The sequence below is a fragment of the Poecilia formosa genome, unplaced genomic scaffold (genome assembly GCF_000485575.1).
Source record: "Poecilia formosa unplaced genomic scaffold, Poecilia_formosa-5.1.2 Scaffold268, whole genome shotgun sequence".
NCBI classification, from domain to species: Eukaryota; Metazoa; Chordata; class Actinopteri; order Cyprinodontiformes; family Poeciliidae; genus Poecilia; species Poecilia formosa.
This window is the reverse complement of record NW_006800207.1, coordinates 538,334-554,481: the sequence shown is the minus strand read 5'-3', so window position 1 is coordinate 554,481 and position 16,148 is coordinate 538,334. Positions and strand designations below refer to the sequence as shown.

Genomic DNA, 16,148 nt, shown 5'->3' with positions numbered 1-16,148 from the left:
ATTGTGTCTGTGTTACTTGTAAAATTCTAATTTACATTAAGATATGCGTTCTGTTCTGTAAAAACCTCTTGGGTTTTAACGGACCAGTTGGGTTTATACTGAGAATTTCTCACATGTAGATTATTTACTCTTTGGGTGGCCTACTAAGGAAGTTCGTTGTGTATTTTTAAGGGGCATCAGAGTAAAGGGAGCTGAACACAAACGCACACCACACTTTTAATTTTATTTTGAAAAAAAAAAGACACCATAAATCATCTTCCTTCCTTGTCACAATTGTTTCACTTTGCATTGATATCACACAAAAACATTGAAATTGAATCAATACAATTAAAGGAGTTGTATGTATTTTCCTTTAGATGGAAAACACTTATTCATAAGCAAAAAACATTTTGAAGAATTGATCGAATAGTTAAATACTAAAACCGAGTTAGTAAGAGAAAAACCACCTGCCTTGCTGTTATGATGATCTCTGGGGTTTTATTATTAGAAAAGTCATTTTCACACAAGTCCATGATACATTTAAACTATATTATTATTTTCTTTTATGTGGAATTTAATTGTTTTAATGTAAATAACACTTAAAAAAAACATGTCTGCTCAACGGTACATCCATGATGATTTACATCCATTGTAACTGAAGTCATGATGCTTAAGCCTGAAAATATTGTAGGCTTTGCCAACAACCTGGTTATGCATGCAGTTCTTTGATTTTACTGAACAAATTCTGGTTTAAGGCTCATATCCCCTTTCATTATATTTTACATGGCATTTAAACCTTTACAACACTCAGTCTGGCTGAGTATGTTAGCAGAGCTATTCCTCCATGTCCACTGTGGACTCAAACGTGTCGCTGACTAGCTGAGTTTGGTGAAGCTCAGTGAAAGTCTCCCCCGTCTCACTGCGCTCCCTCTCCTCATTAGACGTCGCCTCCTCCATCACGGCATCCTGAGAGTTTCCGACGCCTGGAGACGAGTCGTCGTTGGCGGCTTGCTGGCTGGCGGCCGGCTCTGGGCTGCACTTGGCGACCTGAGCCTTGGTAGATTGAGTGGCTTCACTCTCATCAGGATTTTCGTCGATTTCCTGCACGATGAGGTTTCTCAGCTTCCTCTGCCTGGGACTGTAGTTCTCTGTGCGTTTGTGGATCTGAACGTGTCGTCGTAGATGTGCCTGCAGGATGGGAGATGTTGAACAATTGGTTCAGGTGAACTTTACTGTGTTGAAAAACCAGGCCAGAAGTAAGGTGTTACTTTATCTGGAGGTAAAGGAGTGTTTTCTGGCTTCAGAGCCTGCCAGGCATTTCCAATTTTGATTTTTTTCTCTCAAATCTTTATTTAGACCCTCATCAAGTATTTAAAATCCACATTCAGTGTGAAGTTTTGCTTTTTACAGCGCAGAGAAGAGATCTTGATAAATCTTCTGCTAAAGTTAGATATCTGATCAGTAAATAATAATCTGAATGTTTACAAGTAGTTGACTACAGGTTAATAATTCATTCTATTAATGACTATCATTCGATTTTCAGGTTTGTTATTTTGAGAAGAAATTAATTTTTTGAGTGTAGATCTCATTTTAATTCTGTTAAAATTTTCTGTTAAAATATCAGACTTTTTCAGACTCAAATTTGCAGTCATTCATATTCATTGTAAGGAAAGAAGGAAGGAAGGAAAGAAGAAGGAAAGAAAGAACACAAGGAAGGGAGGAAAAAAATAAACAAGAAAGGAAAAAAAGAAGGAAAAATAAATCATTTGATGTTGCTAATGGAAGAAAATCTGGAAATAAAACTTTTTCCACATTTAGTGCAGGCTGTAGGAACTCTGTAAAGTTATTGAATGCTACGTTAGTTTTATATGTTCTGTTAATCTATTTCTCTCCTCCACAGCTCACCACTGTAGTTTTCTTTACTTTTAAATGTAAACCTCCCATCTGTGTTATTATGTCCACCGAACAGCCGTGTCTCTCTGAGTTTAATCTACAAGCCGACCTGTCGGGTGAACTTGTAGCCGCAGTCGGTGCATTCAAACTTCCTCATGCCTCTGTGGCGCTGCAGGTGAACACGTAGCTGCTCCTGCGCTGAAATAGAGTGAGAGGAAAGAAAGAACAACAGTTGCCACTTTTTTTAATGATACTCATTTCCTGAATAAGATTGATGAGGATGTGTGCTCTACCTTTGAATGTTTTGTTACACATGTAACAGCAGTGCGGCCGCCCCTCCTCATGCTTGCTGGCCTTGTGGCGGAGCAAAGCGCCTTTCTCGGTGAAGCGCCAATCGCAGATGTCACAGCCGTAGGGTCGCTCGCCGGTGTGTGTACGGTGGTGCTTATCCAGACTCGCTGGTGTTAAAACACACACATTATCACTCAGGCTTTATTTATGAAGGAATTTGCCAGTTTCACCATGTCTAAATTCATCTAAAGCAGGGGTCCCCAAACTTTTTCCTGCGAGGGCCACATAAGTGTTCCCTTTTGTGGTTGGGGGCCGGTCTGTCGAGCCGGGGGAGGGGGGGGGGCAGGATTACGGTCGACGACATATTCGCGTTTTTAGATCGGTTTTTACCCACAATGCAAATGGAAAAAACCGTCAGCGAAACGGTGACTGGGACTTACAAGTATGTATTCCATTGAGGGAAAGTAAGTTTCACATTTGCTCAAAAGCCCCCTGGTGGTTGAAGAAAAATCCACATATAAACCGGAAAATACAATATATGAAAAAAAAACACTGAATGCTCTCTGGTATGAGGAGGCAGGCCGGATCCGGTATTGTTCAGGGGGCCGGACCAAATGAGGTGGTGGGCCGGATCCGGCCCGTGGGCCGTAGTTTGGGGACCCCTGATCTAAAGCTTTTGTTTTATGGAGCAACTGGAAGCCTTCCTTGTCATCATCCTAATCTTTAACTCCCTCCAAAGATTGTATCAGAGATTCACAAGTAGAACTCTGTAGATGTATCATATCTCTGAGCTAATTTCTAACTTTAAAGACAGGAAGAACAACTGCTTAGTCGTTCCTGTCACTTCTCACTGCATCTGTAGCTTTCAGTAAAGATGGCGGCTGTGCAGCCCTGACCTTGCGTCCTGAAAGTTTTCCCACAAAGGTGACACTGGTAAGGTCTCTCGCCGCTGTGCACACGGAGATGCATGTTGAGGTTGTTCTTCTGGGAGAAGGCGTGGCCACATATGTTACACACAAAGGGACGCTCGTTCCTGTGAAGCAGATCAAGGACGACGATGAACGGAGAAGTTTTGGTCTCTGGTAAAAAATGGGTGGCTGGTAAAAGCTGCAGCGTTTCTACCTGTGAATGGCTTTGATGTGCATCTGCAGGCCATTTCGACTGGAAGCTCGATGGCCGCACTCCTCACACACAAATGGCTTTTCACCTCGATGCTTGGCCGCTTCGTGGACGCGCAGCTCAGTCCGAGTTAGGAAGGTTTTGGGGCACTGTGGACACTAAACACATCGTTTTATGCTGTTAGTGTGCTGCTTTTATTCCCTGGACAATTTTGTAGACAACATGCAAATGATGGTATGATTAAGAAAAGAGTTCTTAGGAAAGCTTGTAACTGCTGTTGTTTAGTTATTTACTTTTAAAGCAAAGTTGTATAGTTTGGATCACAGAACCTTCATCACTCCATTCCAAGTACTCAGTTTTACCGTTCTAATCAAATACAAAGTTTACCAGTTTACTGGTTTAAGGTGACGTATCACAAGGTCTATACTCACTGCATGTGGTTTGGGATGTCCATGGACCTTCATCAGGTGCATCGTCAAGTTCTTCTTGTACATGAACTGTTCGTTACATGTTGAACACTTAAAAAAAAAAAAGAAAACCACCGTAATAAAAATCCTGCTTTATTATGCAACTTGTATACGTAAACGGCACCTTGTGTGGCATCTCTCCTGTGTGGGAGACGACATGCACTCGCAGCTCTTCCTTCGTGTTGAAGCTCAAGGAGCATGTGGAGCAGATGTATGTCTGAAATGACAGAATCAGAAACGGTGACACAAATACGACCAGAACCGCCCTGAAAAGGCTCTCTGTGTTCACTCACTGACACTCTAGCGCAGCCTCTGCTCTCGTGCACGGACAGATTCTCCTTCCTGAAGTACCTCTTTCCACACTTAGAACAAGCAAAGGGTTTCTCCCCTGTATGCCTCCTGCAGGATACAGAAGTGAGAGTCTATTCTCTCGACAGGACTCCCTGGAGAATAAACATATTCACTTTGTACCTGTTGTGGACTTTGAGGTAATATTTGCTTTTAAAGGATTTCAGGCAGACAGGGCACTTAGCTGAGCCTTTGTTGGAGCTCTCCTCTACGCCATCATTGCTCTTGCTGTTGTTTGTTTTACTCTGGAGTTTCCGTTTCTGCGCTGCAGATGAAGGCGGCGTTGCAGAGCCGGACTCAGCCGGAGGTAAATACTCTTCATCTGTGTCATCAATGATACCTTCGAGTTCATCATCACCTGCCTCCTCCGCCTCGGCTGCAGTTCCATCTGCTTCCTGGCCATCACTGCCAGGATCTGTGTCGATTTTCACCTCTACTACCTGCAATCAAATCAACAAATCAGACGCAGCTAAATATTTAGGTTCAGTAAATGCATGCATGTGATGGATATTTTTATAGAGTTTGTGGCATTACAGATGTATTCAATGTATTTAACTGGGATATTATGTGATGCAGCGAGTGAAGTGAAAGGAAATGATGCATGGTTTTCAACTTTGTTTGAAAATAAAAATGTGAATTGTGCAGCTTGGACCAGGTAAGACACTTAGGGGAAATGAGTGGAGCTAAATACTTAGCAATCCTAATAAAGAGCCTGTTAAAGGCTGCAAAAAATTGAGACCTTCAGCAGTAAGAATGACCCTAAACTATGGCTGGGCAATATGGCTTACAGATAAAATCTCCAATTTTTATGACTCTATATTCAATTTCTAATTTTAAACAGTTTTTCCTTAAAAAGTACAAATGAAAATAAATGTTACAAATTGGCTTTTGTTTCAATCATTCCCTCTGTGAGTTGACCTGAATTCAAAATCAAAATAAATTGGAGCTATAAAACATGCTTGTCAAAAAACATGGTAGTTCCTGAGTGGGCTAACATCTCTCTCAACTATGGAAACCCAAGGATTGTATTCTTAGGGAAAAAAATCCAGATTTTCCAAAAATGTAGTGTTCAAAAACAGAAAATTTGATTAATCTATACAATTGTTTAATCACCAAGCCCAATCTAAACATACAGCAAGAGCAACAATGGAACCGTTTAGATCAAAGCATATTCAGGCATTGGAATGGCCAAGTCAAAGTCCAGACATGTACCCAGTGGAGATTTACAGATCCAACCTCACTGATATAGAGCAATGTAGCAAAGAATTATGAGCAGATATTAAAGTTTCTAGATGCCCAAAACTGATGGACACATTTAAGCGCCGTAGCTGGTTCTGCTGCAAAGTTTTGACTAAAGAGGGAAGAATACAAACGGAAGGCTCACTTTAAAAATGTTTTTTGTGCAAAAAAAAAAAAAAAAGTAACCCATGTATCCTTTTCCTTCCACTTCAGAGTCGTGTGTATGTTTATGTACTGTACCTCAGACTCAGCAGCTGGTTGATCTGATTTTACATTTTCAGCAACACCTTCAGACGTCTCCTTCTCCACAGGAGTGAGACCAGCTTTGGGATCCAACGTGGGGCTGGCATCAGCGGTCACCAGCCTCTTAGGGCCCTTCACTACTCGACCAGAGCGTGTGGTGGTGGTGGTTGTGGGAGCAGCAGCAGCATCCACTAAGCTAAAACTGCCTGCAGAACTGGACTCTTCTGCCAGGACCATCAGAGAGTTCTCCTCCTTGACAGCATCTGTCTGACCTTTTTTGGGTCGACCTCTTTTCCGCTTCAACGGGACGGGGTTTCCGGAGTTTACTTGGAACTGCTGACAGAGGGCGAGGGCTTCAGGCACACATAGGCTGGTTGCTGCTTGCTGGACCTTCTGCAGGTTGTCTACTTCCAGCTTCAGCTCTCCACTGTAGACAAAGCTCAGAAGCAGCTCCAGGCCGTCGCTGGGGCAACCCTGCAGGTCAAACTCTGTGTGTTGAGTGGGGTTTGAGATGGACACTTCAAACAGATCACTGAAGCAGGCGAGGACGTTGCAGTGAGCCTGGTAAAGCACCCCATCTCCCAAGTTAAGCACAGCATCACAGAATCTCCCTGCTGCCCTCTGCTGGTTCAGGGAGGAAAGGACGCGATGAGCATGACTGGTTTGGGCACCAGGCATCCTCTCTGCTTCGCTGCAACCACAAGAGGATAAACGTTTAACATGTGGTATCATCATTACTGCAACCCAATGTTACAGTTCTTTACTTATACTGATATAGGATGGCATTTTATAAAGCAACAATCAAATCAAGAGATTTAATCCATCAACTTAATAATTTTCTACATTAGATAATTTCTGAAACAATATTGTTTTGGTTAATCCCTAAAAACATCATTTTCCATATCATACTGTAAGTAAAACATTTGCAATAACTTGTTTGTTTCTTCACTTTTCAATTTACAATGTACACAAATGGCAGGGAAATAAAATTTTTGAGAATATTACACCTACAGTGCCTTGTACAAATATTCATAAGCAATGAATTTTTACCATTTTTTTCTAATTTGAAAACCCTCAAACTGTAAAGTTTTCCTATTGTAATTGCACGTGATAAACCAACATAAACTACTTTTAGTTCCACTCCAGTCCTCAAGGGCTGCTGTCCTGCAGTTTTTAGATGTGTCAGAGGTACAAAACACTGGAATGAAATGGCTAATTATTCTATTCAGGTGTGGTGCAGCAGAGGCACATCTAAAAGTTGCAGGGCAGTGGACCCCCAGGACTGGAGTTTGACACCTTGCTATAGGTGAATTTTGCTTTACAAATCTAATTTTATTGTACATGCAGGTCAAAAGGTTCCAATACTGGTCTGTCTGACTAGAGAGTTTTCTGTCACATGTTTTTATTATTGCATGGCTTGTGGGAAAAGGCTCATGGTGCTTGTTATGGCTAGATTTGTGGAATGTACTACTACTATCAATTGTAATGTCGACAGATTCTCTGCAAATACATTTAATTGTACGGTACATACAGAGTTACTATGTCTCTCTTGGATTTATTTAAATGCACCGATATAAAGAAAACTGAATACACAAACACTTTTTATATTTTTAACTATATAAATAATAAAAAACATGTTTATTTTTCCTTCAACACAGTAAGTCACCACTCTGTGTTGACGTATCACATAAAATCCCAACAAAATACGTTAAAATTTGTGGTAATAATGTGAGAAAATGTGGAAAAGTTCAGGAGCCATAAACATTTTGGGCACTGTGCTTTCTGTACTGCTAATATATTTTTGAACCCACTGCATATATTTCCAAATTAATATATTTGTAAAAATGCACATTGAAAATTATTGTTGTGATTTAACATTACATATGAATTACTAATAACTAAATAGTATCCTACACGTCAAAGCACTCATATAGTCTATCAACTGGCTAGTATTCAGCAGTGGAGTTGCTTAGGAATAAATAGACACCCTTCCCAAACTGCGCACCTCCACGTTTATTTCTAGCACATACCTTTAAAGACGCTCCCTTAGCGCGTAACGCCTCAAACTGCGAGAACCGGACGCCTGTATCTGCAGGACGACATTTTTAGCCAGTTTTAGTCAGAAGCCTCTGTTATGCGGCATATATAATGCGGACAGCTAAGCGAAACAGAAAAACGTAGCTACATTAACCTTCTTTTCTATACTCGCAGGCCCTAAATGTAAAAGGAAGAGGATGTGACGCCGTTTAACTCCGGGAAAGTTTTTTATTGCTTAGATTACATATTATAAAAATAAACCTCATCCAAAAGGCGTTCATTGCGATTCATGCTTCTATAGAGAATCTCATTTTAGCTTATGAGAACGCGCAATTAATCTATTTTTCCGTTTATCACTTTTTATTTTCAAATGAAAACACTCCTAGAAAGTTTTTGACGGCCATATTCGACGTTAATCGCTTCGTTGCCTGACAACCAATCACAACAGCGCGTTGATGTAGTGTGGGACATTCACACACGCAAGTTAGCCAGCTAGCGGCGGCTAAATAGCATAACTCCTGCCCCTTAGTTTATTTACGTTTATGTTTTATAAACTTTGTCTATTTAGCAGGCGTGAGAGGTGTTTTTGTCATAGCTTGGCATCGTTTTCACCGTAGTGGGTGGTAAGTTAATCTTTTTTTTTTTTTTTTTTTTTTTTATCTGGAAAGCTTTAGCTTCAGGCTAATGCTACTGTGCACTGGTTGTGCTCCGTTAATGTTAGTAACTATTAATTCACAGCAAATTTAAAATATAGGATGTTTAGTGGATGCATAGCTCTTTTATTTGAACATTTTTATGTTAAAAACTAGCTCAATTACGGTTAAGTGTGATTATCTTGCCTCCTTAAATGTTTTGCAACTTGAAGCTAGCTGAGGCTAACTTGCTCTGATAGTAAGATTTGTAACAAGGTTGACAACTTTATCATTTGCAGTAACTTCGGGCTCTTTCTGGGATCAGTTATAAAAAAATATGTTAGATAAATAAAACCAAGTCCGAATAGGAGCACTCTGAGAATAATAAATGGCACACATAGTTGCCATGTTTAAGGTGGCTGAAAGATTCACAAACTCAACACAGATTCAGAAGCTCATGAAAACCGGTTTTAGCCGCCCGTGATCTTTGTCTATATTTTGTTTATTTTTAAAACAACTTTAGAAAGGTTGTATGATTAAAAAAAATCATTTAAAACTGATGAAGTGTTAGGAAACTTATATTTTGGAGTAACTTATTGCTCTCCATTTACTGTAAAGTTGTGACAGAGAATAACACGGCTTAGTTTAAAATATTCTTATTTAATATATATTTCTCCTTTTATTACCAGCATAATTGCCAAACATCAACTTAAATAATGATTTTAAAATCTTGAACCTTATATTCTAAATAGTCATGTGCTCAATCTGTTTGTTTGATTTTATATATAAAAAAGTAAAACAAAGATTGCTACTGTCCAGCATGGCCAACAGCAGTATGCAAAATATTTTTTCTTGAATGCATTATAAAGAATGAGATTTATATAAGCAGAATTGGTAATGTTGGAAAAAAAAATGTGACTCACTCCAGAAGAATTAGTGCGACAACTGTTTTTTAAAATATGATTTTTCACTAAGTAGCTTCTCTATCTCTTTACTTTCAGGCTCTCTGCTTTGAATTGCCTCTGTAAAACATTACTGTATGTTTATTACAAGATCATGAAGGTGAACAAAAACATCCAGGTAAAAGGTAAACCTCAAAAATGGAAAGATGTGAGGAGCAAACGGTGCAGATCCTCCGTCAAATCCTCAGATCTTAATTCTAGTGCTGTCGTGGTCAAGATGGTAAAGGAGCACCAGGCATCTACGAAGAAAAAACCCTCTGTAAAGAGGCTAAAAAATAAACCAAAAACTGTCCATGAAAAGAAGAAAAACTTTCCATCTGGATTTAAGAAACATGAGTTTCAAACTAATGGGTGCTCAACATCTGCCTTGGATGACGAAATAGAAGACCTTCCAGACTTTACGGAGGGTTCTGAGTCGATTCATATAAATGGTATGGAAACTTCAGAAGAGTCAGAGGAAGTTCCAGGGAGCAGACTGGAGGGGGAGGCTCTTCATCACTGTGCACAAAGAGGCATCCAGCAAAACCGTGCAGTGTTGGTCATGCAGAAAAATCAGGTATGCTTCACCAAAAAAATCCCTAATTAATTTATAGGTACAACTCAAAAAACTTCTGTATTTAAGCATCCTGTTGACCTTCTTGCAGACGCTGTGCTTCCGTGGAAAATGCATTGTGACCTGTTTGTACGGTCGTGTTGAAGTGATGGGATTTACTATTGATGAGGGTCAGAAGTCGTACCCCCTGTTTTCCCCAGCTTCACACTGCCCGCTCACGCTCAGAGCACTGGGACACACTGATTACGTCAGAGATGACAGAACAGAGGCTTCCAACATCCTTGAAGATTATCTTTCAGCAGGTAAACTGCAGGTCTCCTGTGAGAATAAGCTAGCGTTTAGAAAAACGAAAGATGAACCCGTCAGAATTTCCAGTCTCTGGTTTGACCTCAATAAAGAATTTCTGTTGTTTACCTTTTAAAACCAATTTTGATTTCTCTTTTGGAATTACAAAAGAAGAAGATATAACAATATTGTTTTTTTGTTGTTGTTTTAAATCTATTAAAGTTGCAGCTTTAATAAATAATAAAAATAGCTAACTTGGAGTCTTCTTGTCTTAACAGCATCCAGATCAAACAGTATTGTTTTCAGCTCATAGTAGAACTTGTGTACAGTGCGTTCGTTGACAGAAACACAGTTGGATTCTTGAGCTTCTGACTTGTCAGTTGCTGGTCAGACTCAAAATCTGCTGATTCTGGTCAAAAGTAGATTTCCTGCTGCATCTGAAAGTGGGGATTTTCGTCATGAGTATCAGCGCTGTTGATTTTCCTGAAACGGTTGGGCCGTTTAAAGCTGTTTCTCCCTAGGCGAGGCGGGTTTATTCATATAGCACATTTTCAGCAAGAGGAAAACTGAAAGTACCTTACATGATTATGCCCTAAGCCATTTGAACAGTTTTTTTCTTCTTTTTTGCAGCATCACGGAAGAAATTGGTAAAAAAGGTAACGCCAACATCATCCATCATCCTCCTGGATCCTTTAGATACTCCTCTGACACGCTTTCTGTCGAGCTTTACACACCTTAGTGAACTGTTCAGTCCCCCTGTGGTAAGCTAGTGGATATTTTTATTTCTTATTTTATGAGATCATGTAGACTTTTGGGCATGTTAGAAAAAGTTTGATATAACTAATGATTCTCTTTCCTGTGGATTTGCAGAGTGAACTAATGTCGACTGTTCTTGATACCCCACTGAACGGTCTGGGCGTGATTCCACTTGCCAGCAACATCGAGGGACTGAAAATATCCAGGAGCTGCAGAGATGCTCTCAGCACAGTTATCAATGCTTGCAAAGGTGAGCATCTACATGTGTTGGATCTGTGTCTGACCTGGTCCTTTTGGACTTTCAGACACAGAACACAAATGCTCTCTGAGAAATCTGTTAAATTTTGTTGCAGCTGAAGGTTAAGTTTGTTTGAAAAACTCTTCACACTCATTTAAAAAATATTTATCTCACCTTGGAGATGCATTTTTTTCAGATTCCTACTTTTCTTGAGAAAATGTTGAGTTTTTGCTCAATTTTTCACTGTATTCTCTTTGTTTTGCCTTGTTTTATGCATTTTGCCTCTAACTGTATCTCTTTAGATGCAAAAACTTCACAGGTGATGAGTTAATACACACATTTAGATTTTGACTGTAAAAGTTCAAATTTTAATGTGATTATGTGTATTTATGTAATAAATAATGAGCTTCATTATGATCATGTCTTCTTTTTATTTTGGTTTGTTGTTAAGGAGATATAGACGGTTGTGCTGTTATTCTTGTGTATGGGGTCAAGAATGTGGGCAAGTCAACATTTATCCGGATCCTCATCAATACGTTACTGAATCAGTGAGTTCACACAACTCATGCTCAACTTTTTACGTCTGATAATTTCTATTTAAAGGTTTACTGTGTTTATAACATTGAAATCAGAAGATGACTGTCATGTCATGTTAATTACAGTACTTCCAATGTGGACTACTTGGAAGGAGATCTTGGTCAAACAGAGTTCACCCCTCCTGGTTGTCTGTGTTTGTCGACTGTCAAAGAGCCACTTCTGGGTAAGATTTTCTTTTCTCCACTATCTCTTTTTGCTTGAATTAATTTTTGATTATTCTTTGTGTTCCTCTTTACTGATTTTCAACATTAAACAATGTAATTTAGCCATAAAAATCACCTAACTCAAGGACCACAGGACCTAGCAACAAATCTATTTCCAATAATGTAAATTAGAGCACTCTGGCTGTGATGCATTTGGCTTCCTAAATTCTGCTGAAGTCCAAAGTAAGAGCTTCAGTGCACAGCCAACATGCCTCAACGAAAAGTGCAGAAAATTTAAGATATGTATATTTGGAGATTTTCCAGTGTAAATGGAAGATCCAGGCTCTTTTCCTGTATCAGAACATTTTCTGGGTTCAGTCTTGAGGCAGCCATGTTGAAGCATCTTCCTCACTGTTTCGGACGTGCATTTTGGATCCCGTTTTAGGCATTCATGACAAGTCTAGACCTGGGAAATGTTGCTTTGATTCTAGAATAGAACCCAGTTCTACCACTTAAACTTTGGAAAACATCCAGTTGCTTATCTCCTAAATTTACCACTGAAACCTTAGAGGACTTCTGTCACTTTTTGGGATGAATGTCTGCCTTTTATAATCAGAATTTTTCTTCTTTTTTTTTGTTAAATGGCTGATTTTGCAGGCTGATTTTTTTTTTTTTTTTTGTTAAATGGCTGATTTTGCAGGCTGATTTTTTTTTTTTTTTGTTAAATGGCTGATTTTGCAGGCTGATTTTTTTTTTTTTTTGCCTCCCTCACGTCCCGTGTTTTCTCTTTTTACTATTTCCTCTGGCGCCTGTCGGGCTGTGAGGCCTCAGAACAACTATCTCCCCTCTCCCGCTCCCTCCCCCTTGCATTGTTGCGTGATGCATGGTTGTAACTGAAACTGCAATTTCATTGTCTTTGTGACAATGACAATAAATTCTTCTGATTTTACGATTTCAGGGATTATCTTACAATAAATATGGTAAATTCACCCATTCTTCATAGAAAGGTTGTCTTTTCCACATTAGAGAATATTCAAGTTGTACCTTGTAACTAGGATACATTTTTATTTTATTTTATTTTTTATTTTTTTGGTGTTATTGTACTCTTCTATGGCCACATAATCTTTTATTTACCTCCTTTATTGACTCAGATGAATTTATTTTTTTTTGTTTTGTTTTGTTTCATTAATTAATTTATTAAATGTTTAAAAACTTGCCACACACTTACTGCCCCTGCGGAAAACTGGAAGTTAATCAAACCCAATGAACATTTAGTCTGGTTCATTAGGACCAAGACTACCAGGCTTTAATTTTTTTTTATTTTTTTGTCTTATTTGTACTTTAAAAAGTCTTACAAAAAAGCCACCAATGCAATATGTAGCCAACTGAGAAATGAAAACCAGTACGTGTGCGAATGAAACCGTTTCCAATATGGATAAAAAATGTCTGTCCAGGGCTAATAATCAAGGAGGGACTTGTGAACTCACCTCCTGCTTCTTTCCAGGTCCTCCATTCACACACCAAGTCACCCCAGACCACATGATCTACTACGGTCAGTCTTCATGCGAGACGGACTTAGACGGATACCTCGAGTCTCTGAAGTCCTTATGGCGCAGGCGTCCACAGAGCAGAGAAATACCCGTCATCATTAACACCATGGGCTGGGTCAAAGGTCAGTTCAGGCTCCTCACCATACTGACAACGAAACACTGTTAAGTTCTCGAGCCACATTAAAACCACGTGTGTTTGCAGGATTTGGGTTCCAACTGCTGGTGGACCTGATCCGCTTCCTGCCCGTCACTCACGTCGTCCAGCTCAGCCATGGAGTCTCCACCCAGTGTTCTTCCCTCACGCCGGACTTTCTGAGGACGGCACAGGGTTATCAGACGCACCCGACCACTCAGACCGCCCTGGACGAGTTCACGGAGAGCCACTGCCCCCCCAAAACGTACACACACCTCCACGTACAGTCAGAGTTTGAAGGCGTGGCACGCCAAGGGACGGCGTAAGTACAATATAAATTCTACACGGAGCGACTGGGGGACATGTCGAGGCGGCTCAGTAACCTCTCGATGTATTTTACAGAACACACCAGAGGTCGAATGAGCACAGAGAGTTGTTGTTGCTGGGTTACCTGAGTCAGCTGCAATCTGATGACTCTGGACCAGTTAGACCACTGCACACCCTCACCCCATACCAGGTAAATTATTAGAGATGCACCAGTCCTTTAATAGCAGTGTTGATCTGTCTGATTTTGGACACATGACTTAAATTTACAATATTTTACAATGTCATAAAGATCAGATCAGTTTGTCTTGCACATCACAATAACGATGAAAGGTTTTATTTCCTTTTTACCATTTTTGTTTGTAGATGCTAAACACAGTTGTTGACTCTCCTGCAGGTACCTAACACAGCAGTGGCTTTGGGTGTTATCCACTGTGAGGTGGCACCCTCTCACATGTTTTACGCCGTCAACGCCAGTCTGGTGGGACTCTGCTGCTTGGCAGAGAAAGTAACAAGCAAAGGAGGGCCCGTCATCCTGTCCCAGGCGACGCTTTGCCCATGTGTGGGGTTCGGTATGTTTTCTATCTTGACTTTTTACATTCGATGTCATTTGGGCCTTCTTGATTTTGACAAATCAATAGAAGTTGAAGGCTTAGGTTGTGAGTTGAATGTCTGTGTCATATCTTCCAGGTGTTCTTCGAGGTATTGACACGGCACGAGGTCTGTACTTCTTGCTGACTCCTGTAGATCCCTCCGTCCTCAGAAAGGTCAACTGCCTCCTCTTGGGGGCGATTTCTTTGCCTTCGTGCATCCTAACTGAACAGGTCTGCTGCCGGTTCATTCAGCGTACTTATCAAAGTAATGCATGCGTGTCTGTATTTGTTTTAACTGATGAGTGTTTCTCAATTTCAGCCCGGCTTTGAGAGCGAGATGCCATATGTCACTGCAGACTACAGCTTCGATCTGACTGGTGCAGGGAAGATACGAGTCTTCAAGGGCCTGATGAGGCCCAGTCTGATGGGAGTGAAGTGACCTGACATAATCAGTTTATTAGCCTTTACATTTCTTGACTTGTCTTGAATCAGACTGGTCGTCGCTGAGCTGTGAATGTGCAGAACTGAAGTTGAGTTGCCCTGCAGGAGGCGTTCACTGCAATCTTTTATAGTGAACATTATCTCTGGCAAATTCAGGTGCTTGGATAACAGACTTACAGTTGTCTACTGTACCTCTGGAAAGGAGTTATAAGCTGCTGCGTATCTCATGGACACTGATGTATAACATGATACCTTCTTTTAGTTTTTGTTTGTCACATTCCTGATCTTAAAAACCTGCCACATAATAAACAAAAAATACACTTTCTGCTGAGACTTCGTCCCTATTATTTTTGGATCAGTCATCCAACTTGTTAGAAGTGATCATATTTTATAGTTAAAACCAGATATTTCTGTACAGTGTATCAAAACACACATTTTCTCTGTCTCATATCAAACAGACAAAATATTTCCTATTTTAAGTCACATAGGATTACCAAACCGGTTAGATACCAGAATGATCAGAGGTTCTTTCTTATTGATGCCACCCATTTTCCGAAATGTACCAGTCCCTCCTGCAGCACATCTGCCCCGCAACATGATGCTGCCACCTCCATATTTCACAGTTGGGGAGGTGTTTTAAGTCTTGCGAGATTTGCAAATCACTGAATTTCGACATGGGAAAATAGGAACTCCCAAGCGAGACGCAGTTATTCTCACTTCTTCCTGAAGGGGGCAGCAGATATTTTGGTTTTGTTTTGTTGCTTTTAAACTGCAGCATACGTTAACTGACTCAAACTAGGCCTGAAGGGCAGGAAAGCCTCAAGAAAAGGAGTTGAGACGCCATTCTGAAATATTAATGTAGAATAGTCCTGCATGGTCCTTTTTAGGAGGAAGCTGAGACTTTTATTTTGTTGTCTTGAAAATAACTGATGAAACAAGCACTCAGCACAGAATTGCTAATATAAGTGGACTGTTTGAACAGCCCCATCTGCCCCCTCGCTTCTCTTTGTTTACTATTCACCACTCCTTTATTGAGGATGGGTGAGCACAAATACATTTTGGAGGAGCCTTTGTTTTGGCTTTGTCAGTCTCATATTTTCCACAAAGATTTTATGCAAACCAGATTGAAAATCCAGCTGCAGGGGTGTCATTAAAGATAAATGAATAGTTATGACAAATATCCATGTGTTCAATTTCCAAAGCACAGTCTGATTATTGTTTTGAGTACTCCATATTTAAAATAAGGATGATTTTAAATTCTAGCAACTATTATGTCAGGAATTACAATTTGTTATTGTGAGTCAACTGCAGATGTTATGATGGAA

The 16,148-nt window shown here is 40.1% G+C and overlaps 2 protein-coding genes across 3 annotated transcripts; one reads left to right on the top strand and one right to left on the bottom strand.

Moving 5' to 3' along the window:
- Positions 1–204: 204 nt before the first annotated feature.
- Positions 205–7,699, bottom strand: LOC103150973 (zinc finger and BTB domain-containing protein 48-like). 2 transcript variants are annotated; one of them, XM_007570763.2, is made up of 12 exons: positions 7,610–7,699; positions 5,577–6,270; positions 4,456–4,537; positions 4,221–4,362; positions 4,043–4,148; positions 3,874–3,966; positions 3,714–3,800; positions 3,286–3,440; positions 3,060–3,196; positions 2,166–2,330; positions 1,982–2,070; positions 205–1,167 (listed from the first exon to the last, which is right to left on the bottom strand). In XM_007570763.2, exons 2-12 carry the CDS (start codon positions 6,255–6,257, stop codon positions 814–816), a joined length of 2,091 nt encoding a protein of 696 aa, XP_007570825.1. In that variant the 5' UTR covers positions 6,258–6,270; positions 7,610–7,699; the 3' UTR covers positions 205–813. The 2 variants fall into 2 exon arrangements, with proteins under 2 accessions (XP_007570825.1, XP_007570824.1); XM_007570762.2 differs by having other exon boundaries at positions 4,221–4,537.
- Positions 7,629–15,151, top strand: LOC103150974 (polynucleotide 5'-hydroxyl-kinase NOL9-like). The gene is made up of 13 exons (XM_007570765.2): positions 7,629–8,239; positions 9,250–9,766; positions 9,855–10,065; positions 10,679–10,809; positions 10,919–11,054; positions 11,494–11,590; positions 11,705–11,802; positions 13,287–13,454; positions 13,535–13,787; positions 13,868–13,982; positions 14,187–14,361; positions 14,480–14,613; positions 14,702–15,151. The coding sequence occupies exons 2-13, from the start codon at positions 9,305–9,307 to the stop codon at positions 14,819–14,821; spliced, it is 2,100 nt and encodes a 699-aa protein (XP_007570827.1). The 5' UTR covers positions 7,629–8,239; positions 9,250–9,304; the 3' UTR covers positions 14,822–15,151.
- The last annotated feature ends 997 nt before the right edge of the window (positions 15,152–16,148 follow it).